This window comes from Vanellus vanellus (assembly GCF_965231255.1).
Source record: "Vanellus vanellus genome assembly, chromosome: 4".
Lineage (NCBI taxonomy): Eukaryota > Metazoa > Chordata > Aves > Charadriiformes > Charadriidae > Vanellus > Vanellus vanellus.
The window spans coordinates 61,020,415-61,045,721 of NC_138909.1; the positions used below are offsets into that span (position 1 = coordinate 61,020,415).

At 36.8% G+C, this 25,307-nt stretch overlaps 1 protein-coding gene across 3 annotated transcripts in view; it reads right to left on the minus strand.

The window, feature by feature from the left end:
• Window positions 1-25,307, minus strand: part of LCORL (ligand dependent nuclear receptor corepressor like) — a gene marked incomplete at both ends in the record, with an annotated part of 85,961 nt that overhangs the window by 17,404 nt on the left and 43,250 nt on the right. The window contains 2 exons of one of the 3 annotated variants that reach the window (XM_082482906.1): window positions 11,993-13,025; window positions 14,451-14,541. In XM_082482906.1, the coding sequence (XP_082339032.1) occupies window positions 11,993-13,025; window positions 14,451-14,541 (1,124 nt within the window). Of the gene's footprint in view, window positions 1-11,992; window positions 13,026-14,450; window positions 14,542-25,307 lie in introns of those variants that run through there. The other 2 variants (XM_082482907.1, XM_082482908.1) reach the window with 2 other exon arrangements.

Consider the following 25,307-nt stretch of genomic DNA (forward strand, 5'->3'; position numbering starts at 1 on the left):
CTCAGAGTATGAGAAACTACACAATGGAATGAAATTCCTCCATTTGAAATCAACAACCAGTAGCGACTGACTTCAGGTATGTCAGAAATTGATTTGTTGTCTGTCTGAACTACATTAGTTAGCTCTTTTTCTTTCATCTTGATGTGTTATAGCCATAATAGAACCTAACACGCCTTATTGTAGCCAAAAGATTCGTGTAAAATGTTATATACATTTTAGAATGGCACTTTCTGCATTATTCTGGTGCTATACAGTGTTTAATTTTATGGCTTCTCTGAAATTAAAATGAATATCATGCAATTAAAAAAAAAAATCCAAAGTGCTTAGTTGTTTGACTTCTCCAATTCTTTAAGACTGCAATTTTAAGATGAAGGGGGAAACAGGAACTTACCTACTTGGTACTTTGGGTAATAAGTTGCCATTTGTCCACTACTGCATGATTGTCTCTTAAGCCTTTTTCTTATATTTGTATCAGTGGTCTCCCATTGTGAACTTTTTCTTTTGTTTATTCTGATAAGAACGTCAGAACTACCAGCAGGATTATCATTGTGGTTTACACCACTACTTAATTTTCTGCTGTGATCCAGCCTTTCAGTCACTTTAGAAGAATTAGATCCTTTAGATGTTTCCATTTCATTTTCTTGTTTCTTTAATGCGTTTTGCTTAGTAGAATGGGACCTTAAAAGAGGATGTCTTTTTTCTTCCATATAGGCCTGATTGCTTTTACTTTCAACAGCTTCAGGAGAATAAATGACATTATTTAACTTAAATGAATTGTGCTGCTCAATATGGTTGATTTTTCTTAGAAATATTCTACAATCTTTAAAGGTTTTGGCTTTCCAAGTATTTTGAAACAGTTTATCTTGGCTTTGTTCTTTTGTAACGTTTTGTTGGCAACGAATTGTTCCATTTGTCTCTGCATGTGACTTAAGTATATTTGCTAAACCAGGATGTGGGTTAAAGTCAGAAGATCCCATCATCTGTTGAACAAATGCATCTCTGGCTTCATTTTCAGTTGGCAAGAAGCTATTCTGAGATTCTACCAAAGTCTGAGCGGGCTGGATTTCTACTGTATTTTTTTCCTGGAGCTTGGGTATTTCATCATTGGTTTCCCCACTTGTACTTTTAAACAACTGGCTTTGGCAAAAGAACTGTAAATTTTTCTTTTTTGATTTCCAGCCTCCGGGAGCCTGATTATAGAGCTTTTTTGTTTGTCCCCACCTATCACGCTGTAACTTCTTAAATTCATTTCTTTTTAATCTGGCTAACGAGAAATTACTTTTCATACTTAAGACTGGCGACCTCACCATGTTATGTAATATTTGTAATTTCCCTGCTGGTTTTGAAGGAGAGGATAGTGCAAACTTTTTAAAGTGCTTTCTGAAAGGGCAAGTACTAAGATCGGATTGTTTAGTTTCCATCTTTATCTCTCTAGTACTAACTACTTCTAAAGGATTGCGAGCATTCGCCTTTCTCACTAGAGAGAGAGACTGTGTTTCTGTGGTTTGCATAAACCAGGTGCAGAGTTCGTTCATATTACACTTTTTCTGAAAAAGCATTTTTATAGGTGATGTTTCAAATTCTACAAGGCGGGAGTCTAAAGGGTTTGACATTTCACTACTACAGTCTTGTTCAATGGCACCCCTTTTTTCACATACGCATTTATCAAACTCACTTCCCCCCACTCGCAACCACGTATTAGTTATCTGTTCAAATCTGTTATTTAGTTCTTCCAACAAAATGTCGCTTGAAGTGGAAGTAGCCCACCACCTGAGAGAGGCATTCGATGAAAAAATGGGATCCGATGATACTTCATTAATGGGCCCGAATTCACCATCCTTAAGATCCTTTTTTGCATTTCCTGAATTTCTCAGTTCTGAGGTATCTTTGGATGCCGTGCTCTGATTTGATTGCCTATGTTTTTCCTTTCGATCTTTAGCTTTTTTCAAATGGAGTTTGTAAGATTTATGTAGTAAGGCACTTCTACAAGTAAATGCACTAGAAGATGCTAACGAATGTAAAAAATGCAGTGAGGGTTTTCTGTCTCTAGCAGAATGCCTCAGCGGAATTTCACGTTTTCTTGACACTGCTGTAATAACGTTGTTTGTTCCATCCTCTCTAGAATCTTTCTGCATGCTCTTTACTTGACCCATATTATTGCACAGTTGATTTTTTCTCTCTGGCGGTATGTCTTTTTCTAACGCATTCTGCTGTTGTAAAGGAGGCAAACAGTTGCTAATACTCACTTTTCTCTCCTGAGGTGAAACTCTATTAACAGTCACTGATATGCCAGAGATTTTTACTTTTGCTGGCCTACCAGGTTTTCGAATGGTGGTTAACGGTTTCTTAATTGGCCGTATAATATTGCTGCAAGGATGTGGTGATGCTAGGTTACTCTTGATAGGTCTGACATAGTCATAACCAGAGACCTCATTTTCAGTAGAAGGATTCTGTAAGGCTTTTACTATTTCAGTCAAAGCATTTTCAGTTTCTGCATTGTGCCTCGCTTTATTGTGGTCATTGGCAAAATTAGAATCCATGTGCTGTGCGGGCAGAATGCTGATTACATTTAGATTACCTTCAGAAACATGTCTCTTAGTTCTTCTTGACCTTCCAAAAACAACTGTCACAGTAATATTTTTGTTGCTGTTAACTTCTTCCATTACTGCGGCACCAGATTTGGTACTTTTACCATCACTGCAAAGTCCAGGTCTACGTTCTGTGCTTTCAGTCGCGTCTATTTTTGGTTTTGGAGGCCGTCCAATAGGTCTCTTAACCTGTTTAACAACTTGAGGACCTATTTTCTTTGGTCTACCAGGTTTTCTTTTTAAAACCGATTCACTACTACTGTTTGATTTCTCCACAACTTCGTCATTTTGTTTCAAGACATTTAAGTTAGTCTGATCAACTGGAGAAGAGCTGGTAAATGCTTCCGCATAAACACAGCTTGACTCTTCCTTGGTAGCATTTTCATTGTAATCACAATCCTTGACACAGATTGCATGAGAAAGATCTCCTGTGGCCTCCTTGTCTAACAAAGTGTTTGCGTGCCTCTGAAACAAACAAATATCTGTGCTTCCCTTAGAAGATGCAGCTGCAGACGTCAAAGTATATTTGACTCCTTCACTACTACTAACCTCTGAGACAAACATCAGTTTAATAGGACTAGAGTAGTTTAAGGGAGACAAGATCTCCTCAGCTTCAGAAGTTGTATGCAAGTCCCCATTACTGGAAGTTGAACTGAATGAATCAAAGGTTTGAGATTTTAAAAGGCCATCATTGATTTCTTGATCTAGAACCACTTCTTGTTTGTTTGTTGTCACACACAGTGTTTCGGTTTTACTGCTGCTTGGCATGTGCGTATGTGGAAGGAAGCTTTGTCCTGTGCATCCCGTTTCACTCAGAGTGAAAGGTAAGCCTCTTCCAGCAGCTGGGTTCATAACCTGCTCATAAGCATTATCTTTTAATTTTTGGCTTATTTTGTAACTATCCAACAAGGAGTTGTTAGTCTTTCTGGCTATGTTTATTGTATCTTCTAAACGCTCTACAACAACTTGCAGATTCGTGTCTCTCACAATTTTGCTTATATTTATGTCACTGCATCTTTCAGCATGAACATCATTATTGGGTTTCATTTTTTCCAAACTTTCTAAAGACTTTTTTGCATTGGATGACTTTCTAAACACAATATTGTTTGTTACATACACAGAGTACCACCCAGGAGGCACAATGTTACGTTTAGTTCTGCTCAAGATTCCATTACTCTCATCCTTTAGAGGAATATGATCAGTCTCTTTTAAGGTTGCACAATCTCCTCGTGGTTTTGCGAGTTTTGGCTGGCTGGCTGCAATAGCACTGTTTTCTGAAAGAACTAGAAAGCCAGAGCTGGTTTGAAAATTAGTAAGAGGTAGTTTGAAAGACTCGGTTTGGTGGACTGGAAAGCACATTGGTTTGGTTTGGCAATTCACGCATGCATTACTTTCAAGATGTTGTAAAGCCTCATCTTTTATCACAGTGAAACTGCGTCTTTTGTTTGGATATATTTTATCAAAATTTTTCATAGATTTCTTTGCATTTCTCTCAGAAATTGACTTTTTTCGTACAAGAGTTTCATCAAGGCTTGCAAGCTCCCTCTTGATTTGCAAAGACTGTCGCCGAATGAATGATGAATCAGGAGAATTATACATTGCAAATAAGGTTTCCTGACGCTTGCGAAATCTCGTTTGGATAATTTTATTTTCCATTTGTTTATCATGTTGGCGAAGTAATTCCATAAAGCTGTAATCACTTGCCTTAGCATTATGCAAAAGAGAGGTTATGAAGTCTCCTAATTTGACATCATTTTCTGGTGCCCTGTCACTGCTAGAAAGTTTTAGATTTGTTGCTATATCTGTAGTGTCTATTGATTTTAACTTTTCATTAATACGGTCCATTAAATCTTGAAAAATGGCAGAATGTTCACCCTTCTCAGCCTTCTCAGAATTTATACAATAATTGTTGCTTTCTTGGTCCGTTGATAGCAACATTCCATCTGCATATTCAGTCTCTTTTCCTCTGCACGTTTTACCTGCATATTCCAATTCTCCTTTGCTTCCTTCAGCTGGCAAGAGGGATGGAGGCTGGCTGATGGATATTTCAAGCCTGTTACTGTCTAAAGTTGGAGAACCTATAACCGATCCATCCGACGACTCAAATTCTTTACTCTGTACAGGTGACAGTGGAGGTGGTGACGGGCTGCGAGATCTATTTGAATTTTTAATGCTGCTCAAGAGATCACAATCCTTATTTGAACACGTACATGCTGCTGCTTTCACAGAATGCCTGTTACAATTTTGCAATTGTTCAGCACAATGCTTAGGAGAACTACATGCTTTGTTCACCATTGTCTTAATACATCCAATCGCTACAGCTTGGCATGACAAAGAATGGATATCTCTTATACAAACAGACAGAGGTGGTAAACGAGTGTTTGGTCTTTGATTTTGTAAACAGCACCTTTTTGTCAGCGTATGTCCATTGCAATTGCAAAATGAAATGTGAACATCCTCTTCAGTAAGGGAACTGGGAGTTTCAGAGTGGACCAAATGTGTTTGCTTGCAACTGCAAACTATAGGAACATTTTCATCTTGTATTAAAAATTTTAACATAGCCAAAGTCTGTTGCCAGTGATATGAACAAAAAGACTCCAAAACTTTGTTTAATGTTGATTTTCCTTTTTCCAAATTAGCTGTTTCCTCTGAATTTGCATCAGCTGTAGAGCTTGAACTGAAAATGAAAACAAATCAAAACAAAATATAAATTACAGTAAAACACCATATCTAATGTTTGCTACAATGGTTAAACTCAAGCCTAAAAACATGAAGTTTGCAAAACAGTTCTGCTCTATTTGCACTATTCAATCATACTTGCAAGTGTCACTAGCAATGATGTGCATCTTATCTACAGAAGTGATAGTCCTACCATAAGAAAAATAATCAGGAAGAAATTAAGGTACAAAAAGAATGGTTTGAAACATAGCTTCTTGTATCTAAATGCAATTACAATAATGTTAACTTTCTGATATTTCAAACTACCTTAGTCATTAATGAAGGAAAACCTCACAATGAACCTTGTAAGCTTAGTATTACTCCCGTTTCACAAACTGAGGCACAGAGAGGGTAAACAACCTGCCCAAGGTCACTACTCAAGGTTGTGGCACAGGCAAGAATGGATCCATCTCTCCTGAATCGCACCCTAAGATACACATATACCAAAGTGCATCGAATGCTCTTCAGGATACTCTTAAAGATCCTTCTAAAGGCGTTTTTACTTATGTGTTTATTTTTAAAGAACACTTAATATGCTAACAGAAAACGGAAAAAATAGCCACTTGCTACTGTTACTGTTCTTTGCAGATAAAAGATTCCCTTCTAGTTTTTAAATAAAATGCAGTGGTGCATCACAGGCTCTTCACTGTAATGTATTACACACACATACACACACACATGCGCGCGCGCACACACACATGGATTCCTTCATTAAACAGAAACAGAGATAATCACCACTGGAATAAATAACTTCTGTGATAAAGGTTAATATCCTTTAAATCTCAAATACAGGGTAGGCCTATATCTAAATAAGACTTCTGAGCAATTGTTCTCAAAGATATTAACTCAAAATAAAATAACTTATAAAATACTACCTTAACTATTTAATTCATTTCTTATAAATTATTAAAACTATTGTCACTACTTACCTAATCAATCATTTATATTGAAAAGTTGAAAAATTTCCATGGTAGAAATTAATACAGATATTTCTTCAATCAAATACAAAATCCTTATGCTGGATAGCAACTATCAACAGATAGTTAACACTTAATTCAAATGTTTTACTGAAACCGATTGCATGAGCAGAAAATGTTACAAGAATTCTGTTTTAGAAAAGTATGTAGTTTAAACATATCACCAAACTCTGAACATGACACTAACTTTTTGCCCTACTATTATCTCCTGTAATTTTTTGCATTTAAGCCTGTACTTTGGAAAAATTTCATTTGGTTTACAACTCCATTGATCAAGGAACAAACATACTTAAAATTAATATGTTGTATTTATATAAAGTTATCTACTCATTAATTAGCTCATACCCAATGTTATTAGCATCAATAATAACTTTCAGATTCAGGTTTCTTACTGGAATTTATACATACAAATTTGTATTTTTATTGTCCCACACAGACTTTAAATTTTAGAGCTTAAACACAGCCAGCTGTGCTTAACGATTCCTCATGTTTTCTCCTTCTCCTGTAATATTTAGTATGAAATGGTATATATTCAAAATCAAACATCTAGATGATACTAACTTATAAAAGTGTAAGATAATTCTGATGGTACTAGTTGAAATTGCCATTACATTCAAACTGAAATAAATGAAGCCTTAACAAGAAAAAAAAAACCTTTTTGCACTTGCAATCTCAAGTAAAAATAGCATTATTCAAGGGCATGTCATTGTCAGGATTTAACTGGTTTTGAAATGCCACTACACTGAGAAGAGTGTGTGTTACTCAGTCCAACAAACTTGGGAGTCACAATGTGTTGAAATGTATCACTACACTTGCGAAAACAAAGCTTATTCTAGTAATACAGTTATGGGTAAAAACTAATTGCCCTCCCCACCACCATGACTTAAATAATGTTTTGAAAGGCTAGATAGAAAAAAAAAAATTAACACGGCACTATGTCTTCAATATTTTGTTTGTAAATCACAGTAAATTTGTTAAATACTAATTTGCTCAAAAGATGACTATGGTACAGCCTTTTTAGACTGAATCTCTAGACAGATATGTTTCTCTCTGTCTGTCTGGACTTGCAAGGTGTGTCTAATGGAGCTTCACTGGAGAGCTTTAAATGTAGAGGCCCTGTATCCATAACTGCTATTTAAAATATGCTCACTGGTGGAAGAAACTTCCAGAGCCCTACAGCCTTCTCACAGTCAGTTACCAAAATTTCTAAAGGCCTCAAAACTGCTTCGAATTTGCTACGCGGAGATCAACCTGGTGTATAAAGTGATATGCTGGTTATCACAGTCATACTGGATGTTCTAATAAGATTTCTTTCCTGGTTATCTACCCTCGTGTAATGCCTCCAATCTGCTTTCCCTTAGGGTGGGTTAGTTTCTAAAGCTGACAGACAACTTCATCTATCCTATTGTAATAGCACCACACTCCAAATGATCTTCCACGTTTGTGAAAATACATCAACCCTTACTCGGTCGCCATTTGGGAACATGGCTGCCTAGGCAAACAAATCAAAGCATTTAAAGCAACACATTTTCTTCAAAGTGCCTCTCTGTAGCGATGTCCATATATTCAAAGCAAACTCATTTTTAGTAGTTTTTCAATACGATTATGAAATTATATTTCAGTTTCCTGTAATTCCTTCCTATATTGCCCTTTAAATTTGTGTTGTCACGCAAGTTTAGACTATCCTCAAGATAAAAGGCTTAAACAATAATATCATAGAAGGAAGAGCTATCACTTTCACAATTGCGCACTTCCTTCACAGAAGAGTCTTACGCTTCCTACAAACCACACACAAAAAGATGGCTAGAGAGTGGGTAGGAAATGGAGGGGTTGAGAGGCGAGAGGATCAATACGCGCTGTTCCCCCAGCACCTTGCGCGCACATATCTCTGGAGACAAGTTAAGCATAGAATGACACTATTTCCCTTCTGGAAACTGGCAGGGGCAATGAATACCATGGAGTGGGGATTGACTGGAGTCCCAGACTGCCACAAAGGCAGAGATGTGATAAGGTTAGGTACTGGCCTTTCAGGGTATTATTTTATGTCTAAAAAAGCAAATTTTTGCCTCCACAAATCCAAAAAAACTATCAGGAAAGAGCTCTATCAAAGGACTCCCAAAAGATTCCCTTCCCTAAAATTCTATCCTCTGTCATCTCAGGCACAGACATGTTAGATCAATCCAGCAACTTCTTTGCAGACTGGGAACAGGAACAAAACTGGGAACAGAACATACTTTCAAGCACTCATATGAACAGTGTAGAACTATTATAAAAATATAAATTTGTCTTATAGAAATGTTTGGTTTCTCACTTTACTAAGTAAATAAACCCCTCAAAAAGCTATATATTATCTGTAATGTATAATAATTTTTAGCTGCAAACTAGAGGATTAACTGTTATAAAATTAGTTTTCTGAATTTCTTCTCATTTATGAGTAATGCATCAATTCTGAGAATCATCCCTCCTTAAAGCTGCTATTTCTGATATACAAAATTCTCGTAGAAAATTAATCATTATGTCCTTAATTTGTACCGTTCTGGATCTTATGCCACTGCTAATAAACTTGTGCCTCAGGAGTAAGTCAAATGAGTCAGTGTACAGGTTTTTGTTTCTTTCTTTTTTTTTTTTACTGAATGAGCAAATCAATCACACATCAGTGTTGTAAATTTATGTGCAAAAGCATTGAAGTGCTTTACTACAAATTACAACGTAGAAACACGTTAACTAAACAATTAAATTCATACAATCAGATTTAGGAATATAACAACACAAAGAAGAAACAGAATTACAGTACATTTACAACACAAGACAAATACATGGAATTCATTAGAAAATATTGTAATAAATAATTCATGAATTATAGTGCAATTGATTTATGCATAAATATAACTAATTGCCTAAAAATCAGTTGTTAACAAAAATCTGTCAAAAATCAAGGCAGCCACAGAGTTTTACTAAATTACTGCGACAATGGAAATACTGCAATTAAAAAACAAATACAAGTATTTGTACTGTAAACAACTAAAAAAATCAGTCTCACTAAAGTTAATATACAATTTAATATAAAATTGTCATTAGCTACCAGAAATGGTTTAAACAGCTTTACTGAGCAGTAGTTCTAAAAACAGAGGCACTGTTTTTTAATATAAAATACTTGAGAAACATTCAAATAAGTAGAAAGCATGTAGGGCTTGCTTTCGCCTTCATTTAAAATTCTGCTGAAACAGGAATTTTCAGAAATTGTCAATTACTAAGTAGTGACTGGTAACTGAATTTACAAAACAGTTCAAAATGTGTAATTTAAATGACATTAAATGGAATACATAGGGATCGGGGAAGGAGAATCTACACATTTCCCTGCCTTTCCTTAGTTGTGTAATCAAAGGTTAGCCTAATAATTAGAAACAAATAATTCTGTTCCTTTAAACACTTACAGGTTGAGTATCATCTATAAACTATCAAAAAATATTTTAATATACTATTTCTGACCAAAAAATAAATACAAATACTAAAATGCTGAAAATTAATTATAATATTACATACAAAACTACTGAGTACTGTTAAGTCAATAGTAAAATGATCCCTGATTTTATGAATCCTGTTAATTTTTTGGTCAGGTCATCTTTTAAATGATATAAAAAGAGCACTGTAACTTGCTTTCAATATAAACTTCTGACTCAAATTTATAACATTGTCTGAGGAGTAGAAAACATCAGTATGGTACAAATATTAGGCAATGTATTGAAGCCCAAAATTTTTGCAAGTAAAACTGTATAAAGACAGATCTTGAAACATTTAAGGTTTTTTCAGCTCTATTTTTCAGTGGGGATATATCCACAAATTAATCCTTCTGGCCCTCACAAAATATGGCTTAATTCTTTTAAGATGAAAGATGACCCTGACATCTGCTGTTTTGTGACCTCCTTGTTATAAGGTACAGTTCTGCTCAAAAAAAGGATTCATTCTGTAATATGCAAGTAAACCTTAATCACTGAAGAAGATTCAGTATAGATCTGAGAGACCAAAGAACTGAGACATTGGTTGTGCAGTTTCAAAGGATTATTCTGTTTTAAAATGGAAGTTGCTATTTTTCAGTAGATTAATGAATATGGGCTAGATTTTGCCATCAATAATGCAGTATGCTCTCCACTGGATTTAATGGCAAGTTTATAAATCAAATTACCTGATGTAGCCCATACAGATCCAATGTCCCGTTTCATTTATATAATTAACCTATACACATGCAAATTTAAGTGGGGGAAAATGTCTTTTTCTATGCCAAATTAGATGCATACAGAAAAAAATTACATTTTGCGAGGAAAAGGGCATTGATGTTCAGTATTGAATGTATGAAGCAAGCCCCCATTCTTCATATATAGACATATACTTTGTGATATCACACAAAAAAATTAAGTATGATATAAAGTCCAATACGAATACTTTAAAATCATGTAAAAACTGCAATATGAAGGTAATTGGTCTCCCTTAAATTCTATTAAAAGTTACGTATTTAAAGTGAACTGCCTAACTTCTAACTACCAAATTTATAAAGAATTTATATTATTGAAAGTTCAAAACAGCTTCACTGTTTAATATTTGTATTTCTATCAAGACCCTGAACTGCAAATTTGGTTATTAGCAAAGTGATAATGTAACTTGGTATTCATTTTGATAAACTGAAAATGTTTTGAAATGTCACAGCAGCAAATACATTACAGTTACAGTGAGGTTCTTCAATAGGAGTGTGACACAATCCTTAAATAAATTTTAAGTAGTCATAACATCAACTAACCAGCACGTTTAAACAAAAAAAACAAACCCAAACCATTCTCAAGCTCATTCTGTGCACTTTATGAACATGCTCTAAGTTGCATTCCAACCTTCTTTTTAAACCTTACAAGTTACCTTAGTTGTCAAACTAAAAAGAAAATTATGTTAAAGTTTAAATTATTTTATGCTCTTAGTATTCCATCTTATTTCATATTTAATAATTCTATAACTACAGCAATTTCTCAGGTTTCATAAGTGTACACTTTGTAAACACCACTTTCTCTCTAAACCAACAACAAAATTTTCTTAAAATGATAAAAAATGCAGTTTATGCCTGCTAAACACACATTTTTAGTAATGAAATGTTTTTCTTACTTGTATTGGATATTTAAGTAACGATGAACTTTTTTCTTTCACAGAATGTACTCTATCCTACTAATACTTCACAAATCCACTTCCTTGTAAGGAACTAGCTTTTCAAAAAAATCCCTTGATTTGTATAATCTGAGTTACTTACAATTTATTGCAAGTATTCTGTGAAGTATAAAAGTCTGCTAACCCTTGGTCGTGTATTTCCGTAATAAGATGGATTATTGAATGGGTAGAGTGGTTCTTCACCAATTAAAAATTATGCTTCACATGACAAATACTTGTTTTCCCAAAACATCTTTATGCTATTGACTACTAAATAAAACCTGAATCTTTTCACCTATTTATACAAGGATTATATTAAATACACACTATCAGAATTAAGTGAGCAACTCTATAATTCTGTCCACAGTGAAAACCCTGAATAAAACTATTTTTCAAAAGGCATGTATGTGGTTTTTGAACTGTATAATTTCACGTCTTCTGTCAGAGTGAGCATATGTATTTCTCACACAGTGTGTGTATACAGACATACATACACACACACAAAACAATTCGCTAACAATTACTCTACACAGGCTTGCTACTATTTTTGCAGCTGCCAGTCCCTGAATCTGTCATATTAAATAAGCCAGTATCTGGTAATCGGAGTTTCTTCTTCGGCGGAGTCTTCAACGTTCCAGATCTTTCTTTTACTTTATATTCTAAAGTGCTGTGAGGTACCCCATAAATTCCTTGTGCTTTGGAAACACTCATTTTCCCACTCATTACCATTGCAATTGCTTCTTCCATTATTTCATGATCGTACTGCCGATAGCGGCCACGTTTTTTTCTTGGTTGCTTATTATCTTTACGATCCAAACTATCTTCTGTATTTTCTGAGGTTCCATCTACTGTCCCATTCTTAGCATTAAGACACAAAGGAGAGAGGTCCCCATGCAGAAAGTAGGAGTCAACACTTGAGTGAGTTACAGGTCCAGAACATTCAATTTTGTTCTGTTTGGGGAGTATATTTTTCAATTTTTGAAGAGCTGATCCTTCTAAGACTGAGGAGGTTTTAGAAACGTGGTACATAACATCCAGAAGACCAGCAGTATCAGACTGTGGTTTGGACACAGAACTTATTCTTAGCTGAGGAATTTTTAATTGTACAGTAGGACTTGAAGTTTCATATTGTAGATTTTCACTTTTTTCTTTAAATTGAGTGACCATTCTCTGTAGAGTTAACTGGTGGAGGTAACTGGAAGCTGTTGGGAATTTTAATTCTGAGGTTTCAAGTAGACTGAGTTTACTTTTTTCTGTGCGCTCTGCTTGAGCTCTTGCCCACAAGGCTACTTTTTGTAGGACTGCACAAGTTTCTTTACTGTCTTTAAATGAATAACTATCATTGAAATCTCGAGTTTTGTTTTTAAAAGGTGCAGGCTTTCCTGCTGGTAAGGCTTCTAAGTGGAGAAGTAAAGTTTTTTGAGGTATGCCATAAAGTATGCCTGCTTTATTTATGTCCAGTGCTCCAGACTGAATGTCTTTCAAAGCTTTTGAGAGCAAACCATCTGCAAACTCAGCACTTCTTTCCACATAGTCCTCTCTGTGTCTGTGTAGTCTCCTGGATGGATGGAATGAAACGATGGTAAACTGATGTATGAGAGACTCTCACACAGCTATGGAAGGGAAGGGTCCACTCCTTTATTATACTCCTTGCTTCGGTAACATCACTGCTTCTGATACTTTTAAGCCTTTGAGATGTGGTAGTTAAATGATTATCCTAGCAAAATGTTACAGTTCTGGTAGGACAGTGCGTCAAAAATCATACGGTGGCTTCTACAGCAGCCCTTCCAAGAACTTTATATCCTAGCTCAGTATTTCAAATATTCTCATGTGCTTGCTATATTCCCTTGTTCACAAGCTTGCAGAGCAACACTGTTATAATTTTAATTATACAATTAACGTTCCGTTAAATACCCAAATCCTGAAGGAGTTTTTGTTAGTAGAAACGTGACGTTACCGCTAAACAAGTAATAAAAGAGTCAACCCCCTCATAGAAAATTTGTAGCAATAAGTACATAACTACATACAAACATCCCAGACTTACACAAAACTAGGCTTACTACAACAATGATATAAAGTGCTGTAGTTAACAATCAAGTCCATTTTGGCAAAATAAAACACAATTTTAAAAACTTCTAGCCACTATTCACAGCTCTCTACTTACAAAGTCATATTCATTTTAAAACTTCTTCATATCAGCAAATTAATGAAATGCAACTTTACATCATCCAACAAATACTGCTATTGTAGTCCTATTTGTAGCAAGTTATTCGGTAAGACGTACAGGTGACAAAAAGGGTCCTGCTATGGCTAGTGGATGGGAGGATGCCAAGATCATAACAAAATCCAACAAACAATGCATTTCACTAGTTTTGTGGTAGCTTTCAGCAGATGCAGTATTGTTTTTCTTGCTGAATAAAGAAATTTAACCATTTGCCACCACACACCATAGTCAGAACCATGATGTAAGTATAAGTGTGATGATTAAGAGCTCTCTCTCACGCGCGTTTGCTCTCTCTCTCTCTCTCATATTAAAGAATATTATAGATAATAGTCATTTAACTTGTTCATGTTAGTTGAAGAATATTGTAAATCTGAATATTAACATGGTCATTTTTGTCCAAAATTGAAGTTTCCTAAATAAGCTCTGAAAGAATATATTTGCATTTTCTTCTACTACCCTATTACTTTTAATGTGTTATGTAATCAATTTTCAGTTCATTTTTAGTAACATGAACTAAAGTTTGGTGATTGTTCTGATAACTTTTCTTTAAACAGAAAAAAAGGAAAAAGACAAATGAAACATATGATATATACATAGACACACACTTATGAGTGACAAAAATTCTTTCAAAAGCAAAATAGGAACCACATGTGTGTGTCAGTATATACAAATAGGTTATGAACATAAAAGCTGACTTCAGCGAAGAGAAACCTGGATTGTCTTTTACTTAAGCTGAAGAGAGTCCTAAATGTTGCTTACCCAGACACTGAGTTTTCAGAACACAATGGATCATATTTTGGTTCGTCCAACCTTGCGCTTTTCTTTGTAGAGAGATCTAGCACTCCATCCCCTGCAAAGAACGAGTAGTGATGATAGCAGTTGTTTAAAGATAATCACAGAAATGTTGTTAGCCAGTGTTTGTACCTGTGGCACAGTTTTTAAGCAGTTACTTTATCTTGTAAAATTTCTGACATCTTATTCCTCTAACAATGTCAGCAAATTGTTTTATATAATATATAATATATTAGCCATCAGAAAAAGGTTTTATATATTTGATTTGTAACAAAACTTTTTCAAGTTAAGAAAAATAAAAAATAAACCCATTCAGAAATAATAAAATTTAAAAGAAGAATCTGTCTTAAACAGAAACAAGTGACTGCTTTCCCAAAAATCACATATGCATATATATTGCACTGTTTACTTTCAAGGCAAACAAAGCAATGCACTTCATATTATTATTATTAATAATAATATATTAGTATTTACATACTTTAAACAAATAAGCCTGATACTGAAGGTAAAATTGACATAACTAAATCATAGGCTTAAAGGATAATTTGGGCTACTAGGGATCTCAGACCAACCTCCCAGTCAGAGCAGGGTCAGCTATGAGACCAGACCAGGTTACTGGATGAGAAAGAAGCACCCCAGTCACTGGGAAGACAGCTTTAGCCCAATATAGAGTTTTAAGCGTACGATACCTATGTGATTAAAGGTTCTACCAGTTTGTTTATACATACTCCCCCTGCCGCCCTCACATACATGTAATCACAAAACTAGAGAAACAGAAAGACCTAAACTTGGGTGGGAGTCAGCTTTTTTAAGTCACTGGCAAATATTAAATTCAAGATTTACAGTTGGCTGTTGAAATCTATGAAGTATTGAAATAGAAAACCATATTTCTTTTTAAATCAGTATTTAAGAACATTGAAAATTAAAGAAAATAATTAGCACCTGAAATACTCTTTCTAGTTTAAGTTTTTGGTTTGGTGGTTTTTTTTGGTTTTTTTTTTTTTTTTTTTTTTTAAATAAATCACATTTACATTATAGATAAATCCCCTAAATATATTTGGTTTCATACCTTTCTTCCTTGGTTCTCTGTTTCAAACTTGGACTGTTTTGTGTGCCTGAGCTCTGCAAATCCAATTTTGAGTTTCAACATGTAGATCAACATTCAACTCTACAAGCAACCTTATGCAAACCCTTTTTACGTTAGTGTCATTTTCATCTTACTGCATGTTATTTCTAAAACATCAATCATACGTATGTATTTTCCCAGAGAGACAGAAAGCATTGGCTGAATAATCCAAATGCCAATACTCAAATAAGAAGTCAGGAAAATTGTTAGGGCAACTCTCCTTTATACCAATACTGCAAAGAAATAGAATTTTGTGTACTAATCAAATCCAGCTATTTGTTTTGGACTGTTTTTAACAAGTTTTGACTGTTTTCCCCCAACTATTCTGTATTATGTGAAGAAGGGCAAAGAGAGAAAAAGTAGCATCATAAATCAGCATAAGGGGAAAAAGTATTTATGAATATGCCACTTGACAAAGATGATTCTTTTCTCCCGAATACATTCCTTTAAAAGTTTTCCTTAACTCTAAGAAAGTTAAAGGGAGGACTAGTTAATGCTAATTAACCTTTCTGATTCAGTCATATTCCAGAAGTAAAAGCCAATTAAAAACATTACAGAAATATTCTACAGAGACTATTTGGCCTACCCAGCTGTAAAGTAACCTGAATACCTAAGCTTGCAACATCCCTGAGTCCTGTGCAACAGGCAGATTTTATCTGTTGTGTTCTGTCATACAAAGTACATCTCCCTTTCTTAAGTGTTTGTGTGTTCCCTTTCACCATAGTTTCTCCATCTTCAGTTGATATTCATAGGCACTATGATGAAAAAAGTTTAGAAGAGATAACTGGACAAAGTCACTGGAGTCACAAAACACTTCAAAGTTCACAACTCATCAACCTATGAAGAGCTAATCATATGTCTATATTAAATCTACAAAAAAATATGATGCTAACTAGATTTTTAGAAAAAAAACCCAACCCACTCAAACAAACAAAACATAAAGACTCTTACAAGATTCCGTAATAGAATCTAACCAAAATAATTTTCATTTCCAAACTTACAGAATTAGCTTTGATGATACAAGGCCACTGATAAGTTGAACAATTACTAAAAAGAACACAGGCTCCTAAAATAAAATTAGATACATTTTGGGCCTCTGAAGGGTAAGCAGAACGGAAGAGTCATTTCAGGTTCAAGACAGTTGGTTGCTCCAACACAGCAAATGTATTCATTCATTAAGAATATGACACCTGCCTGAAGACAATGCTTTATGGGAAGGAAGACAATCCAAAGTAAAAAGAGCAAAAGAGAACCATGCAAGAAATTTGATATACATACAAAATACCAGATAAAGTCACCACACACCAGGCTTTTACTCAGTAATTTCACTCAAATTAAAACAAAACAAAATAAAATGAAAAAAGAAAAACCCAAAGTAACAAATGAAACAACACAAAACTCTCAAAATTGATGCAGAAAAGGGCTGATAAATTAAAAAGATATTAAAAATACACAGTGGCCCCTGGGCTTGATAGATCTTCCTGCTTTGTAGTAACATCAGTTATTATTATTGTAACGAAGGAGCAGTGGGAAAATGAGAGCATATGCGATAAAGCTTGAAGACATAATGAAATGCTACCTAATGAAATTAATGTACGTATATATACACAGTAGAGATGTTCACTTTGCTTCATCATGTTCAAGACCAAAAAGTTTGCAAAGAGGCATCCTACAGGTTGACAATGAAATGTGAAAAACCGTTACTTGCAAGGTAGGAATAGTTTTCAGTAAACCGAGCCAGAACTTCCTATTATTTCTATCAAATCACTCAAAACAGGTATTAGGAACAGGATGACATCAGGAACAGAAAAACCTCTCCATAAGGTAGTTTTAATAAAAGACATGGAATTACTTCCCCTTTTCAGCTGAAGCCGTGACTACTAAGATGATAATACTATGCAACACTGGATAATACAGAAAAAAATTATTAGAAGTTTTTTAGGTCTGCTGCTCATGGCCTTCTAATGACGTTATTTCTGTACAAATTAAATGATTTTGTTCTTCTAAGAAAGGGCTCAACCTCTGGCCTTTGCTTCTCTGCACCAGATCATCAGGTGGTGTGCAGCAACACCAAGATATAACTAAGTGCAATCAAAGGTCATCTTCAAAATAATCAGGACCACAATCACTTGAAACTGCTCCAGACTAGAGATGTTAGAGAAACAGAAGCAGAAGACAAAGCAACAGAAACTGTACAGGTCACCCTTGAGTTCCTACAATTGATATTTCTGTACTGACTCTAGCAAACCTGTTTTTTTCTGGGTTTCAGGAAACCTCTCACTAGCTATTATGATCTGCCTTACTAAGTCAGACAACCTACTCTACCCAGTCCGCAGTCTCCAGGCATGGGAAAAACTCCACTCCTAGTGTGGGAGAGCAGCCTGGCCGCTACCTGCAGCTCATTCCTCTCCTGCTCTCCCAGTAGCTGCTATCATTGGATTAGGAATCTCAGAGATAGATCCATGCCTACCTAGCTTTAGTTTCTGGCCTTGGTTCTGTTTGCTGGGAAGTTGTCGAAGACCTTTTTTGAACCCAGTAACACTGTCCATCTCCACAACCGCCTGTCACAGCAGCTCCTGATGTTCATAAACTGCTGCGCTAAACCTGCCCCTTATCTGTTTTTCCCTTCCAAGAAGTTTCAGTGAGCCCTACCTAGTTCTAATATTCTACGATTTTGCAAATAACAACTCTCCCTTTACCTTATCCATAATACTGTGGTCAACATCAATAAGATTTTTCATAGCAAAAATATGACTGCCTCATCTTCAATATACTTTCTGATGATGCCTTGCCTTTTGCTAGCTATTTTCTGTGGATGCACACAGAAACAATCTTTTCACAGAACTGTCAGTAAGAATGCCAAAGCCTTTTATTAATTCTTAACTACCTGATGTGCTATTTTGTAAAATGAAAAACTGACAGATGAAAAGTATATAGCTATATATACTATCCGGAATTCTGTAAGGCCAATGACATGGTACCCCACATACTGCTCTCTAAATTGGAGAGATATGGACTTGATGGGTAGACTGTTTGGTGGATGACGAATTGGTTGGATGGTCCCATCCACAGGGTGGTGGTCAACAGCTCAATGTCCAGACGGAGATCAATGACAAGTGGTATCCCTCAGGGGTCCATACTAGGACCAGTACTGTTCAATAACTTCATCAATGACATAGACAGTGGGATTGAGTGCACCCTCAGCAACTTTGTGGACACCACCAAACTGAGTGGTACGGTTGACATGCCTGAGGGACAGGATGCCATCCAGAGGGACCTGGACAGGCTCAAGAATTGGGCCCGTGTGAACCTCATGAGGTTCAACAAGGCCAAGTGCAGGGTCCTGCACCTGGATCGGGGCAAGCCCTGGTATCAATACAGTCCAGAGGATGAAAGAATCAAGAGCAGCCCTGCCGAGAAGGACCTGGGAGTGCTGGTGGGTGAAAAGCTCAACACGAGCCAATAATGTTCACTCACAGCCCAGAAGGCCAACCGTACCCTGGGCTGCATCAAAAGAAACATGGCCAGCAGGTCAAGGGAAGTGATTCTGCCCCTCTACTCTGCTCTGGTGACACCCCACCTGGAGTACTGGATCCAGCTCTGGAGCCCTCAGCACAGGGAAGACATGGACCTGGTGGAGCAGGTGCAGAGAAGGGCCACAAAAATGATCAGAGCTGGAGCACCTCTCTTTTGAGGACAGGCCAAGAGAGTTGGGGTTGTTCAGCCTGGAGAAGAGAAGGTTCCAGGGAGACCTTATTGTGGCCTTTCAGTACTTAAAGGGGGCTTATAAGAAAGATAAACTTTCTAGCAGGGCCTTTAGCAATAGGATAAGGGCTAATGGCTTTAAACTAAAAGAGGAAAGATTTTATTAGATCTAAGGAAGAATTTTTTTATGCCGAGGGTGGTGAAACAGTGGAACAGATTGCCCAGAGAGGTGGTAGGCACCCCATCCCTGGAAATATTCAAGGCCAGGTTGGATGGGGCTCTGAGCAATCTGATCTAGTTGAAGATGTCCCTGATCATTGCAGGGTGATTGGACTAGATGATCTTTAAAGGTCCCTTCCAACCCAAACTATTCTCCGATTCTATATATTGGGTATCCATGGCAGGGTTTCAGCAGAATCTGTGAGGAGAGGCCACAGGCTGCCCTGTGCTGGACACAGATGTTTCTAGCTGGTTCCAACAGACAGACCGCAGGGCAGAGCTAAGCCCAGCAGCCACTCGGGAACCCATTTAAGAGAGGGCAAAAAGTGCTGGATAGAGAGAGAAAAAGGGGAAAAAGAAAGGAATGAAAAACAGCAGATGGAAGCCCAACGGCAGAGAGAAACCATTAGGTGCAGACTGTGGACACCCCACACCCATTCCCCTTGGGCGATAGGAGGGGTGGTGGTCACGAGGGAATATGGAGTGAAGCTCAGCCTGGGAAAGGACAGTAGGAAAAGTGGTGTTGTAGTGTGTCTTTTTGTTTCTCCACTACCTGAAATAATTAAAAATTATTGCCTATTAAAATAAATATAAGTTTCCCCAAGCAGAGTCTGTTTTGCCCGTGATGGCAAGTGGTAAGCAACGACCACATCCTTATCTCAGCTCACAAGTTCTCTTTCCTGTTCTTCCCATTTTCTCTCCATGCCATTGAGGGGGAAGCAAGCAAGAGAGCATCGGACAAGGAGCTTGGCTGTTAGCCACCACAGCAGCCAAGGAAGAAATAAACACCTACCCCCCTCAAAAATGAACATTTTTAGGGCAACCTTTTCATGTAGAAATATCAAACAGACTGTTTCTTGAATATATTTATAACTCATACAATTTACCTTTGGGAACATACCATGTGTACCTTCAAAAAACATAGTATACAATACATATGTTAAGAACAGTATATTAAGAAAATAACCTTTTATTTTCAGTTAAGCATTTGGAATTCTTTCAATAACCTGAACATAGCAATCAAGAGGCAACACATGCTGTGACTGCAGTTGCCATACTAACTTCAGTATGGATTTTCAAGAGATATGAAACCACTTTTCAGAAATTAAGAATTGTTTCCAAATTCTGGTACACTATTCAGAAATCTTTATTTTGCTACAAATTTTGCTGAAATCATATGCGTGGCATTAAACTGGATATTAAAATGCTATTTTAAATCATTTAAACAGAGCATTTGACTTGGATTATCCCTATTTTTCCTACTTCATAGAATCATAGAATGATTTAGGTTGGAAGAGACCTTACAGATCATCTAGTTCCAACCCCCCTGCCACGGGCAGGGACACCTTCCACTAGACCAGGTTGCTCAAAGCCCCATCCAACCTGGCCTTGAACACCTCCAGGGATGGGGCATCCACAACTTCAGTAACAGCCAGCAACAGTGACAATACAGGACAGCAGTAGAAATTTCACACAGCAAGATGTCACAAATTGCCAGCTACCTTTCAGTCTATGATGGATCAATGAAACAAGGAAATCTATGCAAAATTCTCTTACATTTTTTCTGCTATGTTTACACACTATCGTTGCTCCTAGAAGATACAGCAACAACAATAAGCTCGTGTAGCTAAACTAATAGATTATTTTTTTTGTACATCTTATACTTCTGCCTCTTGTAAGTCACTTGGCTTAGCAGCTTGAGAGTGATCAATTCTCCCGTATCTATCAGGGGAAAGAAGCCTCTGCATCAGAGTTAGCTGCTGCTGAGAACACTCCCCAAAAAGCTCAGCATCATGACTGCACAAGAAAACAGTAAGTTGCTGCAGGATATTCCAAAACTGTTCCTCACTCAATGTTTTATTCTGCAAGGACGCTGCTTTTCCATTGGCTTAGTTTGTAGGACAAGCAATATTGCAAAAATACACAGTACCATCTTACTTTTGTTAGATCCAGTGCACACAATTGTTTTTTCACTATAGAGAGTGACCTTTTCAAGGTCTGAATAGTCTTAGAGTTACATGGAAAAACAAGCAAGATACAGGTGTTTCTGGAGACACTTGCTTCTAAGTGACTGACAGTGAAGTAACTGCCTAATTAGTTACCAGCAAGGTGCACAGGAGTTAAAACACCCTGCTAAGTTACCACACTTCCACACAGAAGAAAGCAGAGCATAATTTGGGACTCTACTCCAAGTCAGGTGCCAGCTGGACATACCTGGATGCCAGTGTTTAAATACTTGCTACTAAATGATTCAGTACCAGGGGTGCAATGGGTTGACCTTGCCAGGAGCTAGACACCCACCCAGCCCGTCTCTCACTCTCCTTCCTCAACAGGGGATGGGGAAAAATTAGGTAAAAAAAGGTCATCAAGATAAATACAGGGAGATCACTTACCAATTACCATCATAGGCAAAACAGACTTGGGGAAAAATTAATTTATTGCAAATTAAAATAGAATTGGATAATGTGAAAGAGACAGAAATTAAGCACCTCTCCACCTTTTCCCAGGCTCAACTTCACTCCCAGCTCCTCTACCTCTCTCCCACAACCCCGGTGGGATTAGGAACGGGGTTTACAGTCAGTACAATTCCTCTCCACAGGTCCTTCCTCCTCACACTTTTCCCCTGCACCATTGTGGGTTCTCCACGGGCCACAGTTCCTTCAGGAAATATCCAGCTGCTCCAATGTGGGGTCTTCCATAGGCTGCAGTGTGAGTATCTGCTCCAGAGTGGTCTCATCCAGTAGCTGCGGGGGAATACTTGCTCCACCATGGTCCTGTCCATGTGCTGCAGAGAAATACCTGCTCTGGTGCCTGGAGAGTCTCCTCCCCCTCCTTCTCTGACCTTGTTTGTTCTGCTCTTTCTCACTCCTCTGCCTGTCCAGCATTTTTGCTCTTTCTTCAGTATATTTTCACAGAGGCACCACAAACCTCACTGATGTTCACCGCTTTGGCCTGAGGTGGGTCTGCTGTGGAGCATCTAGGCACAGCGCAGCCCCTGACCTCTTCTCATAGATGGCCACCAGTGCAGCCCTTGCCATGTAAACCCAATGCACAGGGGTATCCAGCCTGGAAGTGTCAGATCAGAATATTTGGAAGTACTTCAGATGGCCCAGAGATACCGGAGAAAAGTAAGAAGCTTTCTTAAATGAAATGAAGACAAGATCATCCAGACACCTTCAGTGGAAGAATCTTTTTTACAGTATTGAGGTAGCACTTAGCCTGGATCTGCTCAGTGCAAAACAATGCTTCTAGTGATCTGAAAAATAAAGCTTAATCCTTCCTCTCAAGTCAAGTCCAAGAATCATTGCCATAGTAAAGGAACAAGACTGCCTGTTTTATTATTTAGATCACTAATTTTAAAGATGACTACTGTAAATACAAAGCACCCGCCTAAACAGAAAATAAACCTGAGGTATTTTTTATTTAGATCATTATCTGCTTCACAGGATTTGAATTAAAAAGACTTCAACTTCAAGGATCCATCAGAGCAATGTACAAATTTGAAATTCCTACTCTATTATTGCCATTTCATTTGGAAAGTGTTTCAGGAATTATAAGTAGCAAATAATAAAGAGAGTTGCACAACAGTTAAAAGACACTACTAAGAAGGGAACCATGGTATAGCTTTTATGAGTCTCCAGACTGTCAGACACAGAATAATGTATTTTTAAAAATTATCTAATTTAGAAGTTTCACAATTCCCTACTGTAAGCACGTAACACTTCAATATATCCAACCTTTCTTCAGGAAAAGGACAGAAGAGAAGGGTACGGAAAATAATAATACATAGTCCCTGACAACAGCTAATAGAAAGAACTTTTAATGAATCATTGCACCTAGATCGTGATGCAAATAAATAAAGCAGACCGACTTTTTCCATCTTGATCTCATTTGTTTGTGTTGCTACCGCTACAGTGGAAAGCTAAGCTAGCTCAAAAATCAGTATGTTTGTGGGAAACGGGAAGTGCCATACAACTTCCCTGGTCTTCCCCGGTAGATACGATGGCTTGAAACCTTTCTCCAGCTACAGTCTTGTTTCAATACTTCCTCTCACTTCAGTAGCTCTAAACTTCACAGCAAGGCTATTATCTTTAACACCTACAAAGCACTCCAGCAAAAATGACAGTGTAAGTTTTGAGAACCTACAATATCTTACACACTACACAAAGTTTACACAGTAAACTATTTTATCCTCAGATGTATTGCTGAAGACACAATTATAAAAGTGCCATTTACTCTAAGAAAAATTCAAGTGATATAAAAAAAAACCAAAGACTGAGATACCTCAATCTCTCTATACGTTAAAGGTTGGGTTTTTTTGAGGAAAAAATCAATAGATTTTCAAGTAGCTGAGGGTAGCAGCAGAACTTTCTTCCTATCCCTGCCCCTTTCACCCTCTGCCTTCCCTTTCATTCCTCAAAGGTTTATTTGGGTTCAGCAAGGACCAGAACCTGTCTTTGGGGACTTTGCTCCCTCAGGGACATTTTAAACTAGTTATTCTTTATAACCAGCTGTTGAAGTAAGCAACAACCAATGCTGCTGATATCAGGAAAGTACTTTTTATTACCCTTGCAAAAGAAACCTGCTTCAGCCTGGCCAGTTATAAATCTCTAAAATCTGTAGTTAATCCATAGCAGAGTTATGTCAAAGAACAACAGATTATTTTCTCAGGATTTAATCTGCACAAGGTATTTGCTAAACCCAGGCATAAACTGGTTTATGCTGACCACGCAGAATAAAAGCAGGAATTCCACAATTTCTTAATGTTTCTGCTGTCAAAGAGAAGGGATGCTTTAAATTTAATCTAGAATATTTACATTTAGCAAGACAAATCCATCTCAGAATTCCCCCCCACCCAAGGATGTGTTATCTAATTAAAGACTGCATTGTTAAGCGCACACATACAAAATCCACTTTCATTCTGACCAATGTGATTAAAAAAAAAAAAAAAAAAAAAAGACTCAACTTAATTCTGCAGTTCTACCTTCTCTTAACTCTTTTAGTATGGCACATGACATACAGGTAAACTTTCCCCTTTGGTCTGCAGTATTACTGGATTAACATGGACCCTTGTATCTGTGAAAGACAAAAGCTGCTTTTGCCACTGGTTTTCACTTGCATGACAGTGCATGACAACCCTTCCTGAAAATTGCTGCTAATCCAAATCAAGTTCAAAGTCTAAAACGCTCTTGTGATTATGTTGTTATCAGTTTTAGATAGCAATATTCCACGAAGCAAAGAAGTTATTTCTTTTTTGTAAATGATAGTGAGAGAGTTTATTTTTCTTTGTCTAGCTCAATTAAGAAAGTTGTACTGATGTATAATCATTAAAACATGAGGCACGGAAATTTCCTCCCAAATGAATCTTCTCTTTCCATCATTCTAACCAGTCTGTATTTAAAGAATCAAAGCATCCAAGTGCTGACACATACAGAATGACCTTTGATCTCTGAAATTCCAGTATCTGTCTCTTTCCTCAGAAGGCTTCTTAACAGCCATTTTTTCAATAAAATCTTGAACCAGTTACCTGTGACAGCCACAGGTGAGCTGACTTAGATTCAGTATTCTAAAGCTGAGAAATTCCAATGCCACTTATTTAACACAGGCACTCAGAAATTAGAATATTTATCTGCTAATACACAACATGAAAAAATGTTTTTAGAAAGAATGCGGGATTTTTTGTGTGTGGTGGTTTGTTTTAGCTTTTTTTGTACAGTCCTCTTATAATATTTTTAGTGGTTTTGGAAGGAAAATGCGTGAATTTATTAAATGTA